At 41.8% G+C, this 22,371-nt stretch overlaps 1 protein-coding gene across 3 annotated transcripts in view; it reads right to left on the reverse strand.

Annotated features, from left to right (window-relative positions):
- The window catches only part of COMMD1 (copper metabolism domain containing 1), a 79,434-nt gene that overhangs the window by 15,445 nt on the left and 41,618 nt on the right, over positions 1-22,371 (reverse strand). For 2 of the 3 annotated variants that reach the window (XM_062614315.1, XM_062614318.1), the window contains exon 3: positions 6,449-6,571. The exons of the other annotated variant lie outside the window; for it this stretch is intronic. In XM_062614315.1, the coding sequence (XP_062470299.1) occupies positions 6,449-6,571 (123 nt within the window). The remainder of the gene's footprint in view (positions 1-6,448; positions 6,572-22,371) is intronic. 3 annotated transcript variants of the gene reach the window in all.

The raw sequence follows: 22,371 nt of genomic DNA on the forward strand, positions 1-22,371 counted from the left end.
GGCACTGAAGTGGAAATCATTTCCGTAACTGAATTGCAGAGCAGTCATTTAACAATTAATAAGTGATCTGCTCGGCATATGAAAACTGAATATGAAAATAAGCAAGTGAGAGCTGGAGATACCTCTGCACAAAGAAAAGCTGCAGCTCCTCCACCTTACATACTTAATTGGTTCTCTCTTTCTTTTTCTCCCCATGAGCAAGGGGAGGAGAGGGCGATGAAATATAGAAGAACTTAACCACTCCTCCTGAGGAAAACAGAGATGATGTGAATAGCTCATTTAAGCCTTCTGTATCTTTGTAGCAGAGGAGAAGTCTCTCTTTTTCTCTCCACAACAGCAACCTTTCTTTTTCAGTCTGCATCCACAGTTTGGACATCAGCATTTAGCAGAACAGATGCACTTCTCATTGGCAGCAAATCTGTAACGCCACAGCCTATTTCTCCTGCCTCAACAAAATGAAAGATTTGTGACTGGTTCCCCTTGGTAGATGTAAGGTCATCACTTGCTGTGGGACTGTGAGAAGTAGGATGTGTTTCACCTCCTCCTTGTTCATGTGATCAGACTAAACACGTCCTCCTGGGAGGTCTTGGCAGTGCTGGGGTAATGCTTGGACTTGATAATCTGAAAGCTGTTTTCCAACCTAGCTGATTCTATGATTCTTTAAGCTTGCTTTTATCTGAACTGTTGCTGAATGCCCAGTGGAGATTTTCACTGATCATCCAACACTTGCACCCTGCTTTTCCCTTCCTTCACAAATCTTTACACACAGACCTCAGAGAGGGTTACAAAATCCAGATGACTCCTCTGCAGCATCATTTTGCCTCCCCTCTGGAGATGTAAAACCAAATTCATCTTGCTGTATTAATTAACAAGGGTGGGTTCAACTCATGTTAGCTGCTGTCTGTATCCACCACAAACCCATAGTGATTAATTTCCTGGAGCCTGCCAAACCGTTTGCAGGAAGAGCACAGGACAATGCACAGAGAGCACTGAACATGGGGAGAGGTGCACTGGCAGGGCTGGGCAGTGAAGGCTGCGGCATGAGCTTGCCTGCTTTCTGCATGATGCAAAGCCAAAAGTGGTATTTCATTTTCAGGAGGACTAAATTCACTCACAAATTGAAAACCAAGTCTGATAAATAGCTAAGAAGTTCTAAGAAAAGCAGACATGGTGGCATGCTGGGCTCATTGCATTCATTCTGCTCCACTGTAGGCTTGGTAATGTTCCACTGGACATTATAAAACATAGCTTTATTTCCTTGGATAAATGGATTATCCTGAGATAAAGGATGCTGGGAAGCAGCTTTACATTTGGCACAGCCTTTCTCCCCACAAGCCCAATTAACAGTTTTGGAAACAAGTTATAGACAGGTAAAGATATTTTCTAAGATATCAACCTGGGTTATAAAAAGGGTGCTCATATTATAGAGCTCCTGAAGTAACCAGCGAGTAAAGGTGGCATTTTTTACCTCCTTTGATTGATTCTCCAATAATCAAGTTCTTGATGAGAACTCAGCATTACCATTTAATGAGTTTGTGCTACTTCTGTATGCACCCATTTAACAAAGGACTGTAATTAAATGCTGATAAAATACTTTAGCTTGACATTACAGACCCCAGCTTCTCATTTCAAACCAGTGCAGTGGCAGCGATGGGTGTCTGTTTGTTTTTTTTTTGTTGTGGCAGCAGAGCAGGGGAGGACACTGGTCACCATAAGTATCCTCTGCACCAAAAAAGTAACAACACAAGAGTAACTTCCAAAACAATTCACTTTCACCATACCTTTTAACAAAGCAACTCAGTCACATGAAGAAATCAAACACATCTTCAGTGTGTTATAAAATTGGAACAACACACCCATAATGAAAAACGTCTCAGAGATGATTCCCAGAAGAAACTCTTCTCATGCAGTGTTGAATCCTGTGCTGCTGCAAAGAGGTTAAGGCCTGGGTTCAGTCTGGTCCTGTAGTCACACTCAGTGGTCAATCCTTAGCAGCAGCTTCACGGATGTGTCTGAAGTTCAGACAGTGGAGGGCTCTACATGACCTCCCCTCAAGAGAAAAACCAAATAGGGATGAGAACAGACCTGCCTGTGAATCATTTGAGACAAGCGATGAGACATTTCCCTTGCTGGAAACCTCTCTCACATGGTACCATGGATGGACAACACGCTCTCCTCGCTCCACTGTCCTCCAGCGCTGCTCTTGAGCGTGTGCCATGAAATCTCCAAGAAAACCAAAGTCTTCCTGAACAAGGGACTACAGATGGGATTAGCATTCGTGTTCCCATTAAAAATGAACCTCAAAAACATGGTGTGGTACTTGCACTGCATCACCGTAGAGGGGTTAAAGAGAAGGCAAGAGGGTCACTGGCCATGTTAACACCTCAGACAATATTTTCCAGCTGGACCAGTCCTCCAATGCAACTCCCCTTTTTCTTGCTAGTTTTTGGCTGCCTTGGATTCTCTGTCTCAAAATGGTCATGAATAGGAAATAATAAGCAAACACAACGACTCCATTATTCCTACCACACGTTACACATCCTTTGTGAGCAAAATGACCAGGACTTTTTAAAACTGTGGTGAAGTGTATTTTTAGCTGCTACTAAAGATACAGTGAGTCATTAATGACCAGGGCGCCAGAAGAATGTGGCTTCTGGAGTCATCACTGCTCATTATTTCAAGAAAACAATTAGTCAAAATTAAAAATGAAGCCCTAGAGCTTCCAGGAACTGGATACTGTTCTTTGAATCATTCATGAACAGGATGAAGACAATAAAGGCTGTCTGGACCATCCGCTCACCCCTTTGTAATGGGTATAATAAGTGGAGACAACTTCATCAGTAAGGGACAATAAAAATATAGAAACCCTTCAGGAGCTCTGAATGTGGAGGATGCAGGGATGTAAACACTGAAAACTGATGCTTATTTACTGACCCGGCTGTGTTAAACTCCAAGCTCCATACTTTTTATTTTTAAACAAGAATCTTAAACATCAAAAAATACCAGCCTGAGAGGAATACTCACACTGGAAATAAGTTCAAATAAAACCCCCCGCAGTGTCTAAAACTGGGATTAGACTTTTAAATGACAGCACAGGGATAGAAGACAGAAACAGAACAGAACTGAAGCCATTTCTTTCCATTAAAAAATGAATCACCATACTTTTCCCCAGCTATAACCCATTTATCTGACTATAACGAGGAGCTAGCATTTAATGTTCTATCTCTGCAGATTCACCCACTAAAATATAACTACCGCAGGAGCAAAAAGACCTTGGTACCTGCATCTAAAGCACCAGTAGCACTGTCTGAAGTTCTTCAATCTTGGAATAGCCACATCCCTAAGGCCAGATGAACTCTGCTTGATGAGATTTATTGCTATCAGATAAAATGGCCAGAAAAGCAGCTTTACTAATTTTCTGTCTGAGGTAAAAGCTCTAATCACTGTCCTCTTGGTTTTCAGCTACAAAGGGCAAAACTGAGGGGGTTTTGTGGGTGGTTCTCTTTTTTTAAGGAAAAAAACCAAACCCAGCAAACCCCAAACCCCAAATATGTTTGGAGTTCAGTTACAACAACCCTCACCATACTCTCAGTGACCTGAGAGACATACTGCTGCAGCAAGATCTTACTGCAGATGCAGACATGTACCCTCAGCTGGCAGGTCCAAAAGAGGGGAAGCAAACAATGTGGTTGCTCACCTCAGTCTGAATTCACTTATGGAAAGAAAAAAACATAGGGTTTTCTCAAAGAAGGCTTGGGGAATCTGGACTGTGGACCCCGGGGGATATTTTTCCCTAAAGATACCTTTCAATTTGCAGCTTTTTGTGCTTAGTCTGTGATCTACTTTTTCCTCGTGTCATAGGCTCCCCCTGACATGGCTCGTCTCGGTGTGATTCAGAGCAGGCATCTTGGGACTCTTCACTGACAGCGGGAAACACCATTTTCTAAGTGGAAAATACAAATCCTCTACAAAGCTCAGTTTCACATCTCTTCTTCAGAAAATGTGGCACCCTTTTTGGGTCTGGGTTGGAAGGGACCTTAAAGCTCATCCAGTTCCAGCCTGTTGTCATGGGCAGGGACACCTTCCACTAGGGCAGGTTGCTCCAAGCCCCATCCAACCTGACCTTGAAAATAAACAATCTGAATGTATTACATTTGATTTATATCTGACACATCCCCTTGAAGAACTTCTTGGCATTGCAGATGTGACTGCTGTCATTGTCTAGTGGTGAACAGCTCTAATGGCAGTGTAAAAAGCACAGAAACATTATAAATGTATAATGAGGCCTGAGAAGAGCAGCTTGCTGTTCTTTCTGTTGGCTTAAACATTATACTTTGGTTTGCAGTCCAGAATGGCCCATACTGAGAGCCTATACACGCAGCTGGCTGAGGATTAAACCTAGCTCTACATCTTATGCATCTTCCTCTTTTTCACACCCATGGAATACCCTGTCTGGTATTGATCTGACATCATCAATATCACAAGCTTCTCTGTTTTAGCTTTTCTGATTCATAACTCATTTCTCCATCTCTACAGAAACAGAGAGGACCACCACGTGCCACTCTGATTACAATACCCTGCCTTGGGACTGACTTTGATATATGTTTAATTCATCTTTACTTTCAAATTGCAATACATGTGCCCCTTACAGGGTGACTATGTTATCACAGCAAAGAGAGCAGGAAAAAAAAAAACAAACAATGTAGAAGAACAGCATTTACTGTTTCAAAAAGGAAGTTGTTTCTTCTGCTTAATCTCCCTTTGTTGCCTTCCATTAGCAGTCTGGTAACAAGATCATTTCTTACAACACATTCTCAACACACCTAATGTAGCATGTTTTATTCTGGAATCCTTGAACCACTGTCAGGAGATGAGGAAGAGTTAACTAAGAAAACTCGTTTCACAGTTCTGCTTTGGAGCCACCCGTGTGTGATGCTTCCTAAGGGTTCAGTACGTCCTGCAAAGTATTTTGAGCCCCACAATTCAAAAAAGATGATCCCATGCCACAGGCCCCATCCCAAGACCATATTAAAATGGAAGGGGATTAATACCAGCACATGCTATACTCATTTTAAGATCATGTCACTTCTGTACCTAATACTGCTGTTCATTTTTAGGGTCCATTTTCATAGGACAGTTTGGGTCAGAAGGGACCTTAAAGCTCATCCAGTTCCAACCCCCTGCCACGGGCATGGACACCTTCCACTAGAGCAGGTTGCTCCAAGCCCTGTCCAACCTGGCCTTGAACACTGCCAGGGATGGGGCAGCCACAGCTTCTCTGGGCACCCTGTGCCAGGGCCTCAGCACCCTCACAGGGAAGAACTTCTGCCTAAGAGCTCATCTCAATCTCCCCTCTGTCAGGCTAAAGCCATTTCCCCTTGTCCTGTCCCTAGAGGTCCTTGTCAAAAGCCCCTCTCCAGCTTTCTTGTAGGCCCTCTTTAGGCACTGGAAGCTGCTCTAAGGTGTCTCTGGAGCTTTCTCTTCTCCAGGCTGAACCACCCCAGCTCTCTCAGCCTGTCTCCACAGCAGAGCTGCTCCAGCCCTCAGAGCATCTTTGTGGCCTCCTCTGGACTTGTTCCAACAACTCCACATCCTTCTTATGTTGTGGGCACCAGAGCTGGATGCAGGACTGCAGGGGGCTCTCACCAGAGTGGAGTAAAGGGGGAGAATCCACTCCTTCAACCTACTGATCACAGTGCTGGTGATGCAGCCCAGGACACAGCTGGTTTCTGGGCTGCAAGCACACACTGCTGGGTCATACTGAGCTCTTCCTCAAGCAACACTGCCAAGTCCTTCTCCTCAGGGCTGCTCTCATCCAGCCTGTATTTGTGCTTGGGATTGCCCTGACCCAGGTGGCAGGACCTTGCACTTGGCCTTGTTGAAATATGACGTTTGCACTGCCCACCTCTCCAACCCTTTGCAGGTCCCCCTGGATGGCATCCCTTCCCTCAGGAATGTCAGCAGCACTCCACTTGGCATTTTCGGCAAACTTGCTGAGGGTGTATTCAAGCCATGTCCCCAGCAAAGATGTTAAATAATGTATCAAGCATCTCCAAGTGCATAACAGCAGACTAGTCCCTCTCAAATGCAAAAACAGGGCATTTAATAGCAGCAGTATTTAAGAAGCTACTTGTGCATCATCTGGTTAATATTTATACCTCAGCTAAAAGCAGCTTTTAAAAGGCACTTTTTCAGCCACATGTACAATGACTAATGTGCTTCTGCATGAAGAAGGGGGGAAGAACAGGTGTAGCAAAAAGAAAACAATAGTAGGAAAAAGGCTGTTAGGGAAAAACCATGTAAAGGCCAAAGAATGGAGAACTGGTCCATCCTTAGAGCTAGTAAGTGTAGCAGCTCACGGTAAATGAAGGCTGGTATGGTTTCATTTTGGGGAGAAGACAATTTGCCAGTCGTTACAAAACTCCGCTACAGCCATTTTCCAACTTACCAAATCGGTCCACAGAAAAAACCTCTTTTTTTTCCAGGTGCTTTTGCTGCTTTTCATTTGATGTTTTCCAACCCTAACCACTCTGTGATTCTGTTTTTGTAGGTGACACAACCAGGCAGCACTCTTTGAAGCAAATACAGAAATGTTTCTTGTTGGGAGGGAAGAAAGCCCCTGTAAAGCCTTCAGTGCTCATTTTACATCACTAACATCAGGCACTACAGATGTAACTGCCTAGCACACATAAAAGACTGGCTGAAGAAATCGGAATTAGCATGTATTTTCTTCTTCTTTCTTTGGGCAAACAAGCAGATGTGACACGGCGTTTAAATGAACCATCTGAGACTTCATTTCCATGAAGAACAATACAACTTGGGCAGGAAAAACAAAATCTGAAGCAGCCTTGGAATAAAATCTCCTATCTCAGAAACACTCTTCAATACCTTAGCGTGATTTTGAAGGTTTGTTACTGTGTTAAACCATTATAAAACGACACGCATCGGGCTGAAACATCAGGCCTTTCAGGAGTTCTGCTGCTTGTGATAATCACTGTTCCTGGCTGGGGAGGGCTCCTTCTTGATGGCCTGTTCTAAGAAAGGGTTATCAGAGAGCTGCTACCTCCCACTGCAGGATGACAGAGCCAGGGCACTGCATTACTCTGCTGGAGAACTTCCTCATCTGCTTCTTAAAAGTTTCCTTTTGCTTACCCCAACAAGTTCTTAAAATTGCCCTTCTCCTTAGTGCTAAGAAGGGCAGGCAGGAAGGCACATACAAAGCCCCCCACTCACATGAAGAGGACAGTAAGCATGATTATGTTTTAACTGTCTAATCAAGGGCTGGGTTTATTACTGGAATTCTATGTTCTGCACTATCTGCACGGTCTACACAAGCAAGTAAACATCCCTAATTCAGTAATGGGGATCCCACCACAGCAAGAGCCACTAAAGCTTTTTGCTTTAATGCCTGAGCCGGTCTGGCTGTTTGAAACAAAGATGCCAGTTCACAGGGCGAGTAACTACTTTTAGAGTGTCAAAACCAGAAATTCAGCAGTTCATCAGTAGTCATTCTTCCATTTAATCTCTAATGCCCTCCCTGTTTTGCTCATGGATTATCCAGCTTTACTTTAAACACTGTAGATGTAGCATCAGACTCATACACAGCCATAACACATTCAGTGTGAGAACAGTTTGTGTAAGATTGCAAACTTTATGGGAAACAGGACTGTATGTGGATCTCATCTTGATCAGTATGTCTAGTATATAATCAGGTTTCCAAAAATATTACTGTAGTTCCCTCTTTGTAAGGAAAAGAACCTGAAAATGTTTGAGATGAGGTGATGAGATGATGCTTGCCATGAATAAGAATGTTTATATTGCTGATGAATTAATGTTTGCATGAATGTTTGTGTAACACTTTGTTTTTATCCTTCAGACTGAGCTTTACATAAATTTTAGATGTATTTACCATCCATTAATGATGGCACCATAAATCCAGATTGATTTCCATTGGAGAAAAGAAAAAGAATTGTAAAGAAGCAGGGAAGAACATCACAAATCAACTGTCTCTGACAGATGACTACAACTGGACTTGTTTTTAAGTAAATGGACTTGGGTTTAAGCCATGGTTTAGCAAGAGATCAATACAAGCTGGCAACAGCAGCTAACAGCCAAATTCAAGCTTGGATGTATTTTGAGAGCTGCAAGATAGGCTTTGCATCTTAAACCCTGGAGGAAGGCAAAGAAATATGGAAGACCCAAGATTATGGCCAAGGAATCTTTCACATCCTCAAATCTACAGAGGAAAAAAATGCATCTGAGACCTGCCACCTCAGAAAATGAAGTCTGGGGAGCAAAGCAATCCCGTCCCTCCTCCCATCCAAATCAAGGGAAAAGCAAGTGGCTTTTGAAGCTCTTTGAAGTTCCCTGCAGAGGGCTGATCACTAATAACCAGGAAAAACAACAGGCAGAGCTAAAAACAAAGGGACCGGCTCCTGTCTGCAGCTCCAGACATTGTTCCTGGAGCCTCCAGGAACCTGAAGGAATTACTTCCTTTTCACTTATTTCTGGTTTTCTTTTTTAAGGGATGCCCATGGGTGCATGGGAGCATCAACCAAGCACTGGCCTGACAAAGAGATTTCTTCTGCTTTTCAGTTTTTACACCATGTGCTTTTGAAACTAGAGCTCTAATTGGAGTGCTCTTTCCACATCCGTTAAAAGACAGAAAACCAAAATACAATCCAAACCTGAGACTACAAACATATGCTATTACAGCTGGCAACCTTGGTTAATTCAAGACTTGGATATTCTCAGTAGAGGAAGGAAGTGCCAGTGTAATGCCCTGTGCTGATGTGTAAGTACCTTGCTCCAATGCATTTTACTCTCATTTGAAGGTTTCATTAGCAACAGTTAGTTTTTTAAGCTACAAAAGCTTGTTTTTCTTAAGACCTGAAGTACCTGTCAATAGTTTGTTTCTTGGAAAAAGCAGGACACTTATTACTTGCACATCTTGGAAAATCTAACAGGTTAAAGACTGGCAGAGCAAAGCAATCAATATCCTAATCAATATAGCACTCAATGTGCTAAGTTTCAAGAATTTGGTAGCAAACCCACCCATGAAATATTATCTGGGAATCTCAGTGTATGGGTTAAGAGGTGCATGGTGAGAGAGAAGAGAAACCCCTGCTTTCATTTATTGAGAGCCCCTGGGCTGTAGCCTATTGCTTGGGCCCTTGCTGATCCCAGCCAAGGGATCTTTTTCTGCACAAAAGAAATTAGCTTAGCATCACCAGAAAGCTTCATCTTGCTTACTGATGCCTGTCAAGATGTTTGTTCTAAAAACGTTAGGAAACGGAGGTCTATGGAATCTGCTAATGAAAGGTTTATTATGTTTAATTGAGGTTGATGTTGCATCTGGGTTGGGTTTATTCATTCATGCGGTTAAACACAGATGAGCGATTGTATCATTAGCAAATTTTGTAAAACAATCAATATTCTGTAATGTGAAAAGCAAAGTTATTTTGGGCCATAAATGTTAACAAAGGCACAAGACATCTCCACAGCCTTTTCAATTTTGCCTCCTGGGTGCATTTGTTTTAGCAGCTTCCCCTGACATCTATGTGCTGAATCTTCTTATAACTGGGATCCACAAAGCCATTCACAGAGTAACTAAACACAGATTTCAAGTTACAAAACAAAGTTGTTCACATTTGGTGGTAAAACAATCCCTGTTCCTGTTGGAATGAGCTTCAAAACACCTCAGTGAACTCATGTTGCAGATAAAGCTCTAAATATAGCTTGCCTGTAAGAGAGTTTTGACCAAAACAAATGATCCAGTTTAATAAGCATTGCTCCCTCCTTATCCCCTGAACGTTCTGCCTGCCAAAGGAGTTAGAAACAAAAATAGCAGTTTATCTTCCTCAAAACTACCAATCCTACAGGCTCCTAATGGAGTCCCAGCTCAGAGGAGTGCAGCAGCCTGAACTATATGGTGTTGGAATTGAAAGCCAGAAAACTGTAAATTAGCTCTTCAAGTATCTGAAAGGGTAGGACATATTATAGTCAACAATTCCACAAGTTCAGCCTCAACTCTTGGATTATTGGTTGCTGACACTCTCTTCAAAGCACAGGATTACACATATTCCCTCAGAAGCTTGTCACTGAGCATCCCAAAGAAGCTCCAAAACAAACCCCAAACTGAAAATATTTTAAGGAACAGATGACTGTGAAAAATACAGAATGAACACAGGAAAAGACTGTGGCTCTTCATTAAAGCATCCACACTTGAACAATTTGCTTTTCTTCCAAGTGTTGTTAAACATTCACTTCAAGTTCCATGTTCAAAAATTCCCTCTTCCACTACCAAGCTATTTCCTAGTAATAAAACCTGATGGTTTATTCATGCCCAACATGTCACAGAAACTTTTGTTATAGGTGTTTTTCTACAGAGCTGATTTCATTGTCAGACTTTGGCATCTTGCCCCAAATCCCAGAAATCAACACAGAAATCAACCCCAATTTGCAGATTACCAATCTACTATGTCCATCTGCTGCACTATTTAAAGATACCACATTTGTTGACAGAACTTCACCTTCCAAAGGTGAAGCTCCCTGACCTGCTTTATTTTGGCCCAAATACTACTGCTTGTATTACTTGACATACTAATAAGAAAGAATCTTTTTGAGTATCCATAGTCAAAGAACAACCCTTATTGAATCCCAATATGCACCCTTGCAAAGCTATTTGCTTGGAATTTCCGTACTTTGCATGTTTCTTGCTTTGAAATATATGCATGATTTATGCTACACAATGCATTTCTACCTAATACATTGTCAGAAGTAGAAATTATTAACAGCAGATCCATCAGTCTTCAGTTTAACAGGAATTTACAATGGTTTATTTATCATTTACAGTAAGGGACAAGCCATAAAGCCTCTCCAGAAAGGCCCCAAAAATGAAGAGAATAACCAGTGTCTGAAGATAGAAAATTAAAGAGGAAGAAGAGATGGATTTAATGAAAGCAATGTCAAATGGAGTGCAAGTGGTTATTTGCATATGGTTTCAGTACTCTTGGGAAGAGTGGGAAGACAGCTGGATAAATAGTGAACACCATCAGTTTCTCCCTCCTTAAAGACAGTACCCACAGCTAATTTTAAGAATTAAGTTTTAGAATTAAGTATCATTTGAAGGGGTAAGAATTACTTTTTTATCAAAGCTTACTAATAAACACGAAATATCAGAGTATTTCCCAAAATTTGCAATGAATTCCAAATTTTCTGAATAACAGTAATCATGAAATATTTTTGCGTTTTGTAAGATTTATCACTAAAGTAATAAAGAGAATTCTTAGCAATAGGTACTTTCATTTAGAAGTAATAAAACCCAAGTTTGTAAATGCCTAAGTTACAATTTTGTTTGATTTCATACAATACAGCTTTTGCTGGACCCTAACCATGCACTATTCAGCTACAACTGCTCTGTTCACAAGAGTTTTTGTTAAATGTATATTAATAAAGTATTATTCATACACTTAGACTGCAGTAGTGGTTTGTGTTGCATCTTCTTGAGCTCACAAGGAGCCATGCTCCAACAGTTAACAAGTTTCAGGAGCAAAACATGCATGTTCAACATGTGTGATGGTGTATGCAATGAAGCAAACCAGTCCACAGCCACTGCTTCCTTGACTTCAGTCCTGAACATTTTTGACTTCTTCGAGACAAGATTAATTCTCTTCTCAAAGTGTTCACTGAGAGTAAACACAAATGAAACCCATTTTAAAACCAGCATATTATTAAAAAGAATAACACATGTGGCAAAGAAGACTTGTTAGAGTTTGATTATGGGACAGCCAGCAAGCCACAGGAAACAAACCCCATATTTGAAAGGTCCCAAAATGTATTAAAAACCCTCCTAAAAAATTAAGCTTCTCATCTCAGGGATGGGTGATGGACATCTCGCCTATCTCCTCACACCAGGCATATACTGATGCTGAGGGGCAGCGCTGTGCTTGCTGCTCGAAACCTGAAATGAATTGGAGTGGCCCTTGTGCAGTACAGCCAGTGTTTGAGTAAAACATATCTTGAGCTACAAATAATTTGTAATCTTTAATGCTCACCACTAACTCCGCATGAATGGAACTCCTGTGATGGGAACTTTCCAGAACACTTGTTGGATTCATTTCTGGAGTAGCCAGATAATGAAATTTCAGATATTCTGCTTTTTCCTTCTCAACAGCAGTCTGAAACCCTAACTGCATGCAAAGCCTGGATCTGGCAGGACAAACTGTAGTTCACCTCAGCTTTTTTGCTGTTCATAAACAACAACAAAAGCCCAAGACACCGATGGAAACAGCTTTTGGATGTGCAACCTGAAAACCTTTGAATGTTGTTAACTAGCAGCACAAGAAAATGTACATGGGGGACTTAAGCCCAGCAGAACAAGAGGAAAAAGCATCTCTGAATGGCACAGATTGCAATCTTGTCACAAACCTTTTCTGAATAGAGGAGCAAGATTTGCTGCTGAGGTGTGTCTGAGGTAATTCAGAGGATGGCAATATGCCATTTCTGCCCAATAAACCCGTCTCTTAAACCAAAGGATCGTGTCGATGCGTGAGTAGCTTCATGAGGCAAAAGCAAACACATAATAGCCAATAAAAGCCTCGCCACACAATTAATGTGCGTTGTTCAAAAATCTATGTCCAAACTAATTATGTTTATCTGAACAGCAGGGGACGTAAGCCTTCCTCCCTCGTGGTGGAAGCCAGGAACGTGCCCAGGGCCCTGACACTGTTATGAGGGGCTGGACTGGGTCACACTGAGCACAGCTCCAGGTCACGAAATGCCCCTACAGCTTTTCAGGTGACCTGGCTATACAATGGTTGAGGAACCATATGGCATCCTGACACTTCGACAAAGCTCTGGTGCAACTGCATGACGGACAACACCTTTGAAAAAACAAGCCCTCTCCCTGGGAAAATATGCCCTGCCCTAAAACCTCTTTCAGTGACCCATTTGTAAACTGTAACAGGCATCAGTATCTTGATAGTTAAGTTGGCAAAAAGCGGATGGAAACACCAGATACCATCTGGAAACAGCCCCCATCAGATACCATCGCAGTCCATCAGGCAAAGCCTCAAAACCCCAAGCGTCTGCAACTGCTGCCCAGCTGGCCTGACTGCGTTGCTAGTAAGGGTTTTGGCCTGCTGCACTTTACCAGACAAAAAGGTCTTTCTTGGGAGATGTGACTTCATAATGAGGCACTATAACAAGGACTGCAATTCAGTGCCCAGAAGACAATAGAAGACCCGATTCTTCCCACGTGAACAAGCCAAAAACTGATCTGAATAAATAAACTGAAATGCAAAATAAGTTTTAGCCATCAGGTCCATGTTTTTCATGTAGCAAAGCTGAAAGGTACTAAATTTAAAGACTGAAAATAAAGGAGATGCTGTTCCAGTTCTTCTTCATGAGATGCTTTCCTCCCCCCTACTCTTTATTTACCAGGCATTGAGCAAGCTAACAGGAGAGAAGCCAGATTTTGTAGGAAAACATCCTTCCCTTCTAGAAGGAAAAGGAGAGACTCCTCTGACCCCCAACTGCACAGCCGCCACGATGCCAGGGAAAAGGGTTTCACCTCCCTCCCTGGCTTTACACACACCCCTGCAGAAAATCACTTTGCAGAGACAAGTTATAAATGTCTTACGCCTGGCGCTGAACTAACCTTATGCAAATACCATGATAAATCACACCATGTGCGCAAGGGACAGAAGGCAGAGTATCAAATGACAGAAATAGCCCTGTCTCCTTCATTGTTTATTGTTTTTCCCTAATTTTCAGTTAAAATGCACTTTAGAGATAAGCACAAAAGACTTCCACACCACCGCCACCACCCAGGTCAGATACAATGAACTTGTCCTGAAAGAATTTAACCTTACTTTTTAGTCGTGCTGCAGAAACACTGTGAAAACAAGGTTTTCCTCATGCTGGGAAGAACAGAAACAAACCCAAGGCTTTAAAAACTGGCTGCCTTGACCTGCAGCTCCTCCTGTCCCAAAGCCAAAGCCAATGCCCATCCTTGCTGGGCTGAACTGTTCAGCTACTGGCCATCACTTTAACGCCTTTTTCTGGGTTGGGGTTTCTTTTTGGGCCATGCAAATGCATGCAGAGTATGACAACATAGATGTGTGGACTTCTGGAAGGCAATGTTAAATTCAAGGGTACAGCTTCTCCCTCAACACCTGGGTAGAGGGTTGAACAGCAAAGCTGTGCAGTGTGAGAAGAGGTAAATACAGGTATTCCTGGAGCAGAAACCCTAAACCATTGACTCCTGCACATAACTACTGACTCCTGCACATAAGCCAGCCCTGTTTAAGTCATTCTTGAAGAGGTTCCTGGTCACTGCTGATCCTAAACCTAGAAAAGATAGAAACTCAGGGCTCAGAAACTCCTCAGCCTGACCAGCAGCTTCCCATTCACTGCAGATCCTGTGCCAGCAATCCTTCCACCATGGCTCATTTAACACAAAAAAGCCAGAATTTGAAGAGCCTTTTTAAGCTGGTGTAATTTGCACTACAGGAGACAGTCAAGGACAGGCTGGATGTGGTTCTGGTCAACCTGATCTAGTTGAAGGATGTCCCTGCTCACTGCAGGGGGCTGGATTAGATGAGCTTTGAAGGTCCCTTCCAATCCAAACCATCCTGTGATTCTGTGATTTGACTAGACTGCTTCTTCCACAGAAAGCCCCACAATGAAATCCAACAACAGTTTTTCACTTAATAGTGAATTAGCTGGTATGTTATTTTAAAAATATATATTTTGTATGTATAAATCTAAGATGGAAAAGTACACACCACTTTTTGTCTGATTTACTATTAATACAAAATATATTTGTTTGCAGTGATAATAATAATAAAAAAGAAAATACCCCCCAAAACCTGGACTAAATTGTCCATCTTGTTGACCTATGCGCTTACTTGTATATGTAATTTTTTAAGGAGGCTTCTGAATGCTGATTATCAGCAAAGTTGCTCTCTGTCATGAAATTCCCTGAGCCAAGCAGTGCACCGGATAAACAGGCAAAACAGAAGTCGCCAATCTGGAAGTTCAAGACACAGAGACGTCAGTAGGTGTTACTATGGATCTACCTAATGAGAAAACTCCCTAGATAGCACTGACCACTTCCTGCTCAGACGGAAAGGAATTAATTTTACCATTTCATGTTTGAAAGTTGCATAAATGGTTGGTTTTTAGGGTACTGATATGTTTCAATGAAAAAAGAAACCAAACTGGGTTTAATACAGTCTTCCCAGCCATGCTGTCAAATCCAGTCCCTCCTGCTCTAAACACCATGCAGTAAGCAATATGCTACACCAGTTTCCTACAGTTTTACAATATAGAATATTTAAGTAATTTTATTAACCCTATGATAAATCTTTCTTACTACAACCGGTACTCACTGTGAAAATACTGATGCAATACTAAACTATTCTGTAATTTTAAAATGGAAATACATACTTGCTAAAGACTGAGGCAGAACAGTCTCAGGCATCTGACAGAAAGAAAGGAAAACAGAATTAAGGAGGTTTAATTGTTTTTGCAGAAGTGTTCATATCTTTGATTGTGAGTTTAGAAAACTACTCAGAGCCACACAGAAATACTTCTGTTGGTGACAGCTGATTGATCTATGGATGAAGATTTTGTCTCTTTTAGAGCATTAGGTGAACAATTCCCTCTATTTTTTTTATAAACAGAAAATTATTTTTCCATTATTCCTATTACAACTTCTATAAATCCATAAACTCTGTTACACAACTGCACTCATATTGAATTTCCATTTCATTTTAAAAACTGAAGTGTCAAAGACAAAGTAATACCACTTCACACAGGACGAAAAAGGGCAGCCCTCCAACACTGGAGGGTAACAATCAGCAAACTCTCAGCTTTTACTTAAGGATGATGTTACAGACATAGCTATTAACAATGTTGTTGAGATAACATGAGACAAAGAAACACCTCACAAAAAAATGTCTTTCATAGTACACACTTCCTTTTGACCCTCTTCTTGCCACCAGCAACAAAGAGATTAAATAGTGTGGCCTACCAAAAAGATGCAGGAAAATGCTGCCACTCAAAGCATGAGTGTGTGATTTTGGAGAGAGACAAGATCATAGAAATCATAGATTGACAGAATGGTTTGGGCTGGAAAGGACCTTAAAGATCATCCAGTTCCAACCCCTGCCATGCGCAAGGACGCCTTCCACTAGACCAGGGTGCTCAAGCCCTGTCCAGCCTGGCCTTGAACACTGCCAGGGATGGGGCAGCCACAGCTTCTCTGGGCAGCCTGTGCCAGGGCCTCACCACCCTCACAGGAAAGATCAAAAAGGACTAGCATAGGAAAAAATGACAAACGGTCAAGGATGGACTGTCAACATACATATGAGCATCACAAAGCAACTTTTCTTTACTGCATCAGTTGAACTTGGAAGAGTTGAGATGGCTTTTTGAGATGCTGGTTGGACAACCAACAGTCTTCTACAAATATTTGCACAATAAACCACACTGAAGAGCATTCACAGGTCCAGGTAGCTGTGGTGCTTAAGGTGGTCTTTGTCAGGCTAAATTTGCCCTTTGAATCAACCCTGAGACACTCCCTGGAGAAGCCTCTCCCTCCACTACAAGGAACCTACAGAGATGAGACTCAAGACTCAACACATGCAGTTCAGAAGCAATTCTGGTTGCCAAAAATTAGATAGTGAATTAATCTTACCAGCTGTCACCTTGTACTTCTTGGAGGTTGCTGCTTGAATTTATTGTTTAGCTGTCGATTTCATCACTGTTTTTGTTAAGATGGCCCATCAGGTCATGTTAATTTTGTATCCCCCTAGAAAAAGAACTTTTCCAAGGTTATCTCTGGTATCCTGGATACAAGCTCCGTGAGCCTGTTCCCACTATCATCAAACCTTAAGAAACAGCCAAAAGGGCTGTTAAGTGTATCAGGATCCAAAATACAGAACAAGAAACCACATTACTTGCGGATGAACACTGCTGTGGGTCCAGCCAAGCTGAAGAACGAAGTATTGCCATGTCTCAGGAGAGCAGCATCCATCAGAAATTTCACTGACGTTCTGCCACTGCACTTTGAGAACAAATCCTCACCTTCAGCTGCTGGCAGGAGGGGGAATAAACTCAACCCCAGGTAATTCTATTCATTTAACTATAATTCACATTTTCGCACACTGCCCCAAGCACCTGGGTAGCAGGAAAACATGCAGGCAGCGTAATGAGGCGACACTAGGAAGGAAGACAAGCATTGCACATAAAGGCTGGTACTGAAGTCCTCATGAAAGTAAAAAAAACCCACTGCAATATTATCAAAGTTCCTGCTCTTTGAGCAAGCGATATTGGCAGATTTCAGTTACGTCCTTAGTGAAATACAAGCTGTTAGTAAAACAGACCCGCAATTCATCACCTAGAGCCTCTTCTTGCTCTCTCTGTACTCTTACAAAAAACCAAGGACAGCCTTAGAGACGGAGCTTTAGGAGAAGGAACAAAAAACCCCAGGGCTCCGGCCCATAAAGCTTGACCCCAGGTAGGTGTTGCAGGCATCAGACTTGGGAAAAGCCCGTGAACCTGCCAGCACAAGAGAGAGAGAAACAGCAAGATCAAACACCTCCTTGCACTAATTCTTAGCAGATTTTCTCTGCTGGAAAAGTGTTTTAGCTGATGGTCCACTCTACCTTTCACATGTTTCTACATTCAGTCAGCTCCATGTATTTCTTGCAGCTGATTTTTATATATATAAAACCACATACGTATATAAAACTCTTAATTTCAAAATCTAACTATTGACTTAGCTTTACTCTTCTAAGCTCCTTATAAACCCCCAGCGAAGCAGGATCCTTTCTGTGAAATTCAACAGAATTATCTTCCTCAAGCCCATGGCAACAAGCCTGTGGCTTTATTTTTGAAGGAGAAAAAAACCTAACTATTTTAAATCTCAGATCCTGAGATGAGAATAAAATAACACTCCCAAAAATAAGTGAAAGGCCTCCTTTACTTCAGATACTGAAAGTTAGCCTCTGTCAAACCCACATGACAAGTTATTTAGATAGAACTGGACTCTCTGTTTCAATGTTTATAGTCTTAAGAGTTCTCACAGGAGGAAGCTATCCCACTTAACATATTCCTCTCCATCCCCCATCAGCTTCCTGGTAAGTTAGTTTTTAGTGCTTCTGGCCACTTGGTCCTTATGTGACCCACAGAATATGAGAAAAAAAGAAGGAATTATTGTATGCTTATAATTTAAGTTCTCATTAAGTTGTTTGTTGACTTTACCAAACTTAACAGCCCCTCAAAATAATTCTTTAGCTTGTTTTGAGTGGTGAAAACAAAGTATGCTTCAGGTTAGGCAAAAGCAGTAATTACAGCATCGCTGGTTCAGACACAGGATGCACTCTTCCAAATCATGGCCATCACAGCTGGCTTGTGGGCACCATCACTTAGAGCAGGTTTCTGGCAGAGCCTCCTCAAGTTACACAAGGCAGTCAAACAGAGGTCCTCTCCCCTGTCCAGGAAATTCCCTTGCACCATTGCTAGTGATCACTGGAGGCTTCTGTGAGCCAATTCTGTTCATCAACCTGGCCAAAAATCAATCTACTAAAGCAGGTAAATAACTGTGTGAAAGAAGAAAAGAGCAGAGCAGGGGAGAGGGGACTAAAACCTCTCTTTCAGCTGCGGCAGTTTGTTAGACCTGCTCAAGCATGATGCATACCTTCAATTCTAACCCACGTGACAAATTTTTCCAAGATAATATCAGCTAAATCATGGTACTAATTACACTCCTACCCTGTAAGGAGAGCACTTCTGACTTCAACATGATTCTGGAATCACAGGAGCCTTTGCCACCCAGGAAGGGAAGACTATATACCTCCTGGTACCATCAGCAATGTCTAACCACAATTCTGAACTGGTTCTGCTCCATGCCTGCAGCCACAGCCTTGAGTTCCGTATGCAGTGTGTTTTCCCATGTTTTAGAACATTCTGTTTCAGGCTTCAGGACAAGACTGTTAAGAAATGCTTCCTGAATAAATTAAAGGCCAGGGACCTCAGGACAATTTTGTGTCATTTTGTATTTTGACTTTCGAAGTGGAAGTACAAAAGTGTTCCTTACCAGCATTCGTTTGAAACACATTCCTTGAAGTAGGGATCCATTTGTATTACAGGGAGCAGCACTTTTACACAGGCAGATTCCATGGTCAGAAGCTGTTCTCCTGAAGCTAACGCAGTACAAAGGAATAAGGCACTGATATGCACTAAGCAAATAGTTAAGAATTAATTTCTTCTAAGGTACATCATCACTGACACTGCAGTGGGAATTAGATATGACTGTTGTTTAACCATCTTGGCATCAAAGAAATAAAAAAAAACCTTATAAAAATTATTTGACAAGTACATGCAGGCAGTGTGACAGTGTTTAAGATCACCATGGTACCTGACTGCAACGCTGTCGCAATGACAGTGACAGCAAGCCAGAAATCTGGAGGTGTTTCAAATGAGGTAAGCTCCGAGGCTCCGTTTTAGATTCTGATTTCCTTGGATGGAAAAAGAAAGGGAAGGTAAGTGCACAAAGAAAAGATACTCTTGGTATTACTGCAAGAGAAGAGACCTTGCAACTTGGGGGACAGGAAAAGATAGTTATTTCCTTTAACACTCTTTAAAACCTAGTAATGCTGATTGTGTTTGAGCCCCTGGGCCTGAAACAACTCTAAGGTGGTGCAACTTACAAGCATTTCAGTATTTTGAAAACAGTATGTACTCCCTCCCCTCCTCTTGAAACATTCCCTTAATCCAGGAATTATTAGAAATGAAATAGTAGAGGAGAAGCAAAACCTTTGAATTATTACAGTACACAATAGCATCTTTGTAAGGTTAGAATTGGGACTCATCGTTCACAAGCATGACATATGGGACTAACTCATTTCTCTTCCACATCCAGAAAGAAGTGAAGAATTTGTTTCCCTTGCACTCCTGTGAGGCGAAGACAAACAAAATGAACTATGGACAGGGAAAGGCTGCTATGGGAAATATTTACTGCAAAGAGTTGTTTTGATAATTAACTAAGAAAAAATAAGCTCTGCATTCCCCCCCCCATCTCTATCCCTAACATGAAAACAGCTGTCTGTATCTGGGACACGTAAGATTACCCACGTGTAATCAAGGACATAGACAGCATTGGTACTAACATGAGTAAAGCAGACCTCTGCATTTTTTTCTAGTGACTACTATTATTACCATTGAAATAACCAGATTTTTGCCTTGCAAGAGTGTCAGAAGAAATGCTCCCTGAGTATCTCCATCTCCAGGGCTGCCTCCACCCTGGAGATTTCCCTCTGCATCAGTAATCGATACTCTGCTCCTGGCACACCTACATACAGCACCTTGGGAAGGGTGCAGCCCTGTGAGTTTGAAATCAAGTTTCCAAAAAAGACAAAAGTCCATGGGCATGTACGATTGTGAGGGGGTGAGTTACAAGAGTACCTGACACATGGCAATGACTCAAATCAGAGTGAGAATTTCAGAGGTGAGAAGGAAGAGGAGACAAAGCAAAGAGCAGGAAAAGCCAGAATAGCTTGTTATGCCCATGCATATGGGCATATGGGTGCTTATGCAAGTGGAAGGCTGCATACGGAACCAATATATTCAGAATTTATCAGGGGCACGGAGATATGCCATTAGCTTTGTAAAGCCTGACTTTTTCTGCCCATGTTCACAGCACAGCACTTACTGTGCATGAAGGCGACTTCTCTGGTGATTCAGCACACTCATAATTGTAAGGTGTGAGGTTTTTTGTGTTTAGGTCCTTATGCTATCACTTTAAGACCCTAAAATACCCTGGGAAGAACATGAAAAAGTCCTCCTGTTTATCCAGAAATACAGATTGTGTATGCAGAGCACTTTGCTTTGATCCAAAAAAGCCATATCTTTTCCTCAACATATGACTCATGACTTTCCACCTGGTTTGTCTCTAATTATTACCAGCCAAGTCTAGAGTCTAAACACAAGATAAAGATGTGCTTGTACAGACGAGAGAGAAACCATGGACAAAACGTGTCTTCAAGTGAGAAATTTGAATGTGTTTTTTTCAGTGCAAAAAGTCATGTTCCGTCCATTCTGGTGACCCAACCCTTGCCTTCATCAAAAATATCATTGAGTGTCAACAGGATGCTGAGCTTTGCAGTAACAATGCTTGTAGTGTGAAGTATGTTTACTAGCGGGCAAAGGAAAATGAAAAAATATCTATTTCCATATGCAACATACAGAGCTAGTCTTCTCTAAATAAATGGACCCATTTGTTCGCATATGTCAATCTTCAGTTCTCTGAACTGATTTTCAAGGAAGTCCAACTTAAAAGTAAAGGTCTAAAGAGGAAGACTTTTAGGCAGGCTACAAACAGATGACAGATGAAGCATGGGGGATGATGACCCTTTGGTTTGCTGGTATTTAATGAGAAATCTGAAGACTTCATCTAACACATGCACAATTGATTCTCTCAGTGAATCTATTAAACCCCTTGATGGTATCCTGTTGGAAGCTGAGATTGCCACATGATCCACTACTCTAAAGGGGAACAAACATCACAAAGAAGAACCAGTGTCCTGATGCACCCCAGAGCCACATGTTGGGCTGCATTAGCACGCAGGATCATTTGTACAGTCTGACACACGATTTTAATTGACAGCAGTTTACATACCTTTATGGCAACGGCAGCTCACTTAAAATGCAAATATGCTTACTCTTAAGCTGCACTCTGCCCAAGTCCCACACTATTGCTAATCAGGTCTCCTGGGTAATAAGCCTACATTGTGTTCACGTGTAACTCAACTAGTAAAGGTGATTCTCAGTATAATCATCATCACAAACAAATTTACAGCTCAGCTACATAAACTTACCACATAAAGCTCATTATTTAGAATACATTAGAACATGCAGGTGCCAAGTAATTCCAATATGTTCCATCCTTGTTTTTAAAGCTCTGCTTTGATACTGCAGCTTAGTAAATCCACGGAAGGACAATTACAGACAAGGAGTTTCATGCACAGTTGTAAGTGAAGACTTCATACACTGCTTTAAAAAAAAACCCAAACCCAAGCCACACACAACCCCAAGAACACAACTTAATCTATTCACAGCTTCTCAGAAAAATAAGCTTTGCCACAGAGCAATTAGAATACGCTGTTTCTGTAACACAGTGCTGGTCTCAGTACAATAACATAGAGAGATCATGGAGACACCGTGCAAACCTGAACCTTGCCCAGAACAGCCTCTGTACTTTCATGTGCTCATGGGCAGCTTTGCCCTGGGACAGTTCATGGCCCTCTGCTGTGCTGCACAGCTCTGACAAAGACAAAAAGCCCCAGATAGCTCTGCTGAAAT

Source organism: Pezoporus occidentalis, unplaced genomic scaffold (genome assembly GCF_034315485.1).
Source record: "Pezoporus occidentalis ecotype Australia unplaced genomic scaffold, CSIRO_AGI_Poc_V1 ctg175, whole genome shotgun sequence".
NCBI classification, from domain to species: domain Eukaryota; kingdom Metazoa; phylum Chordata; class Aves; order Psittaciformes; family Psittacidae; genus Pezoporus; species Pezoporus occidentalis.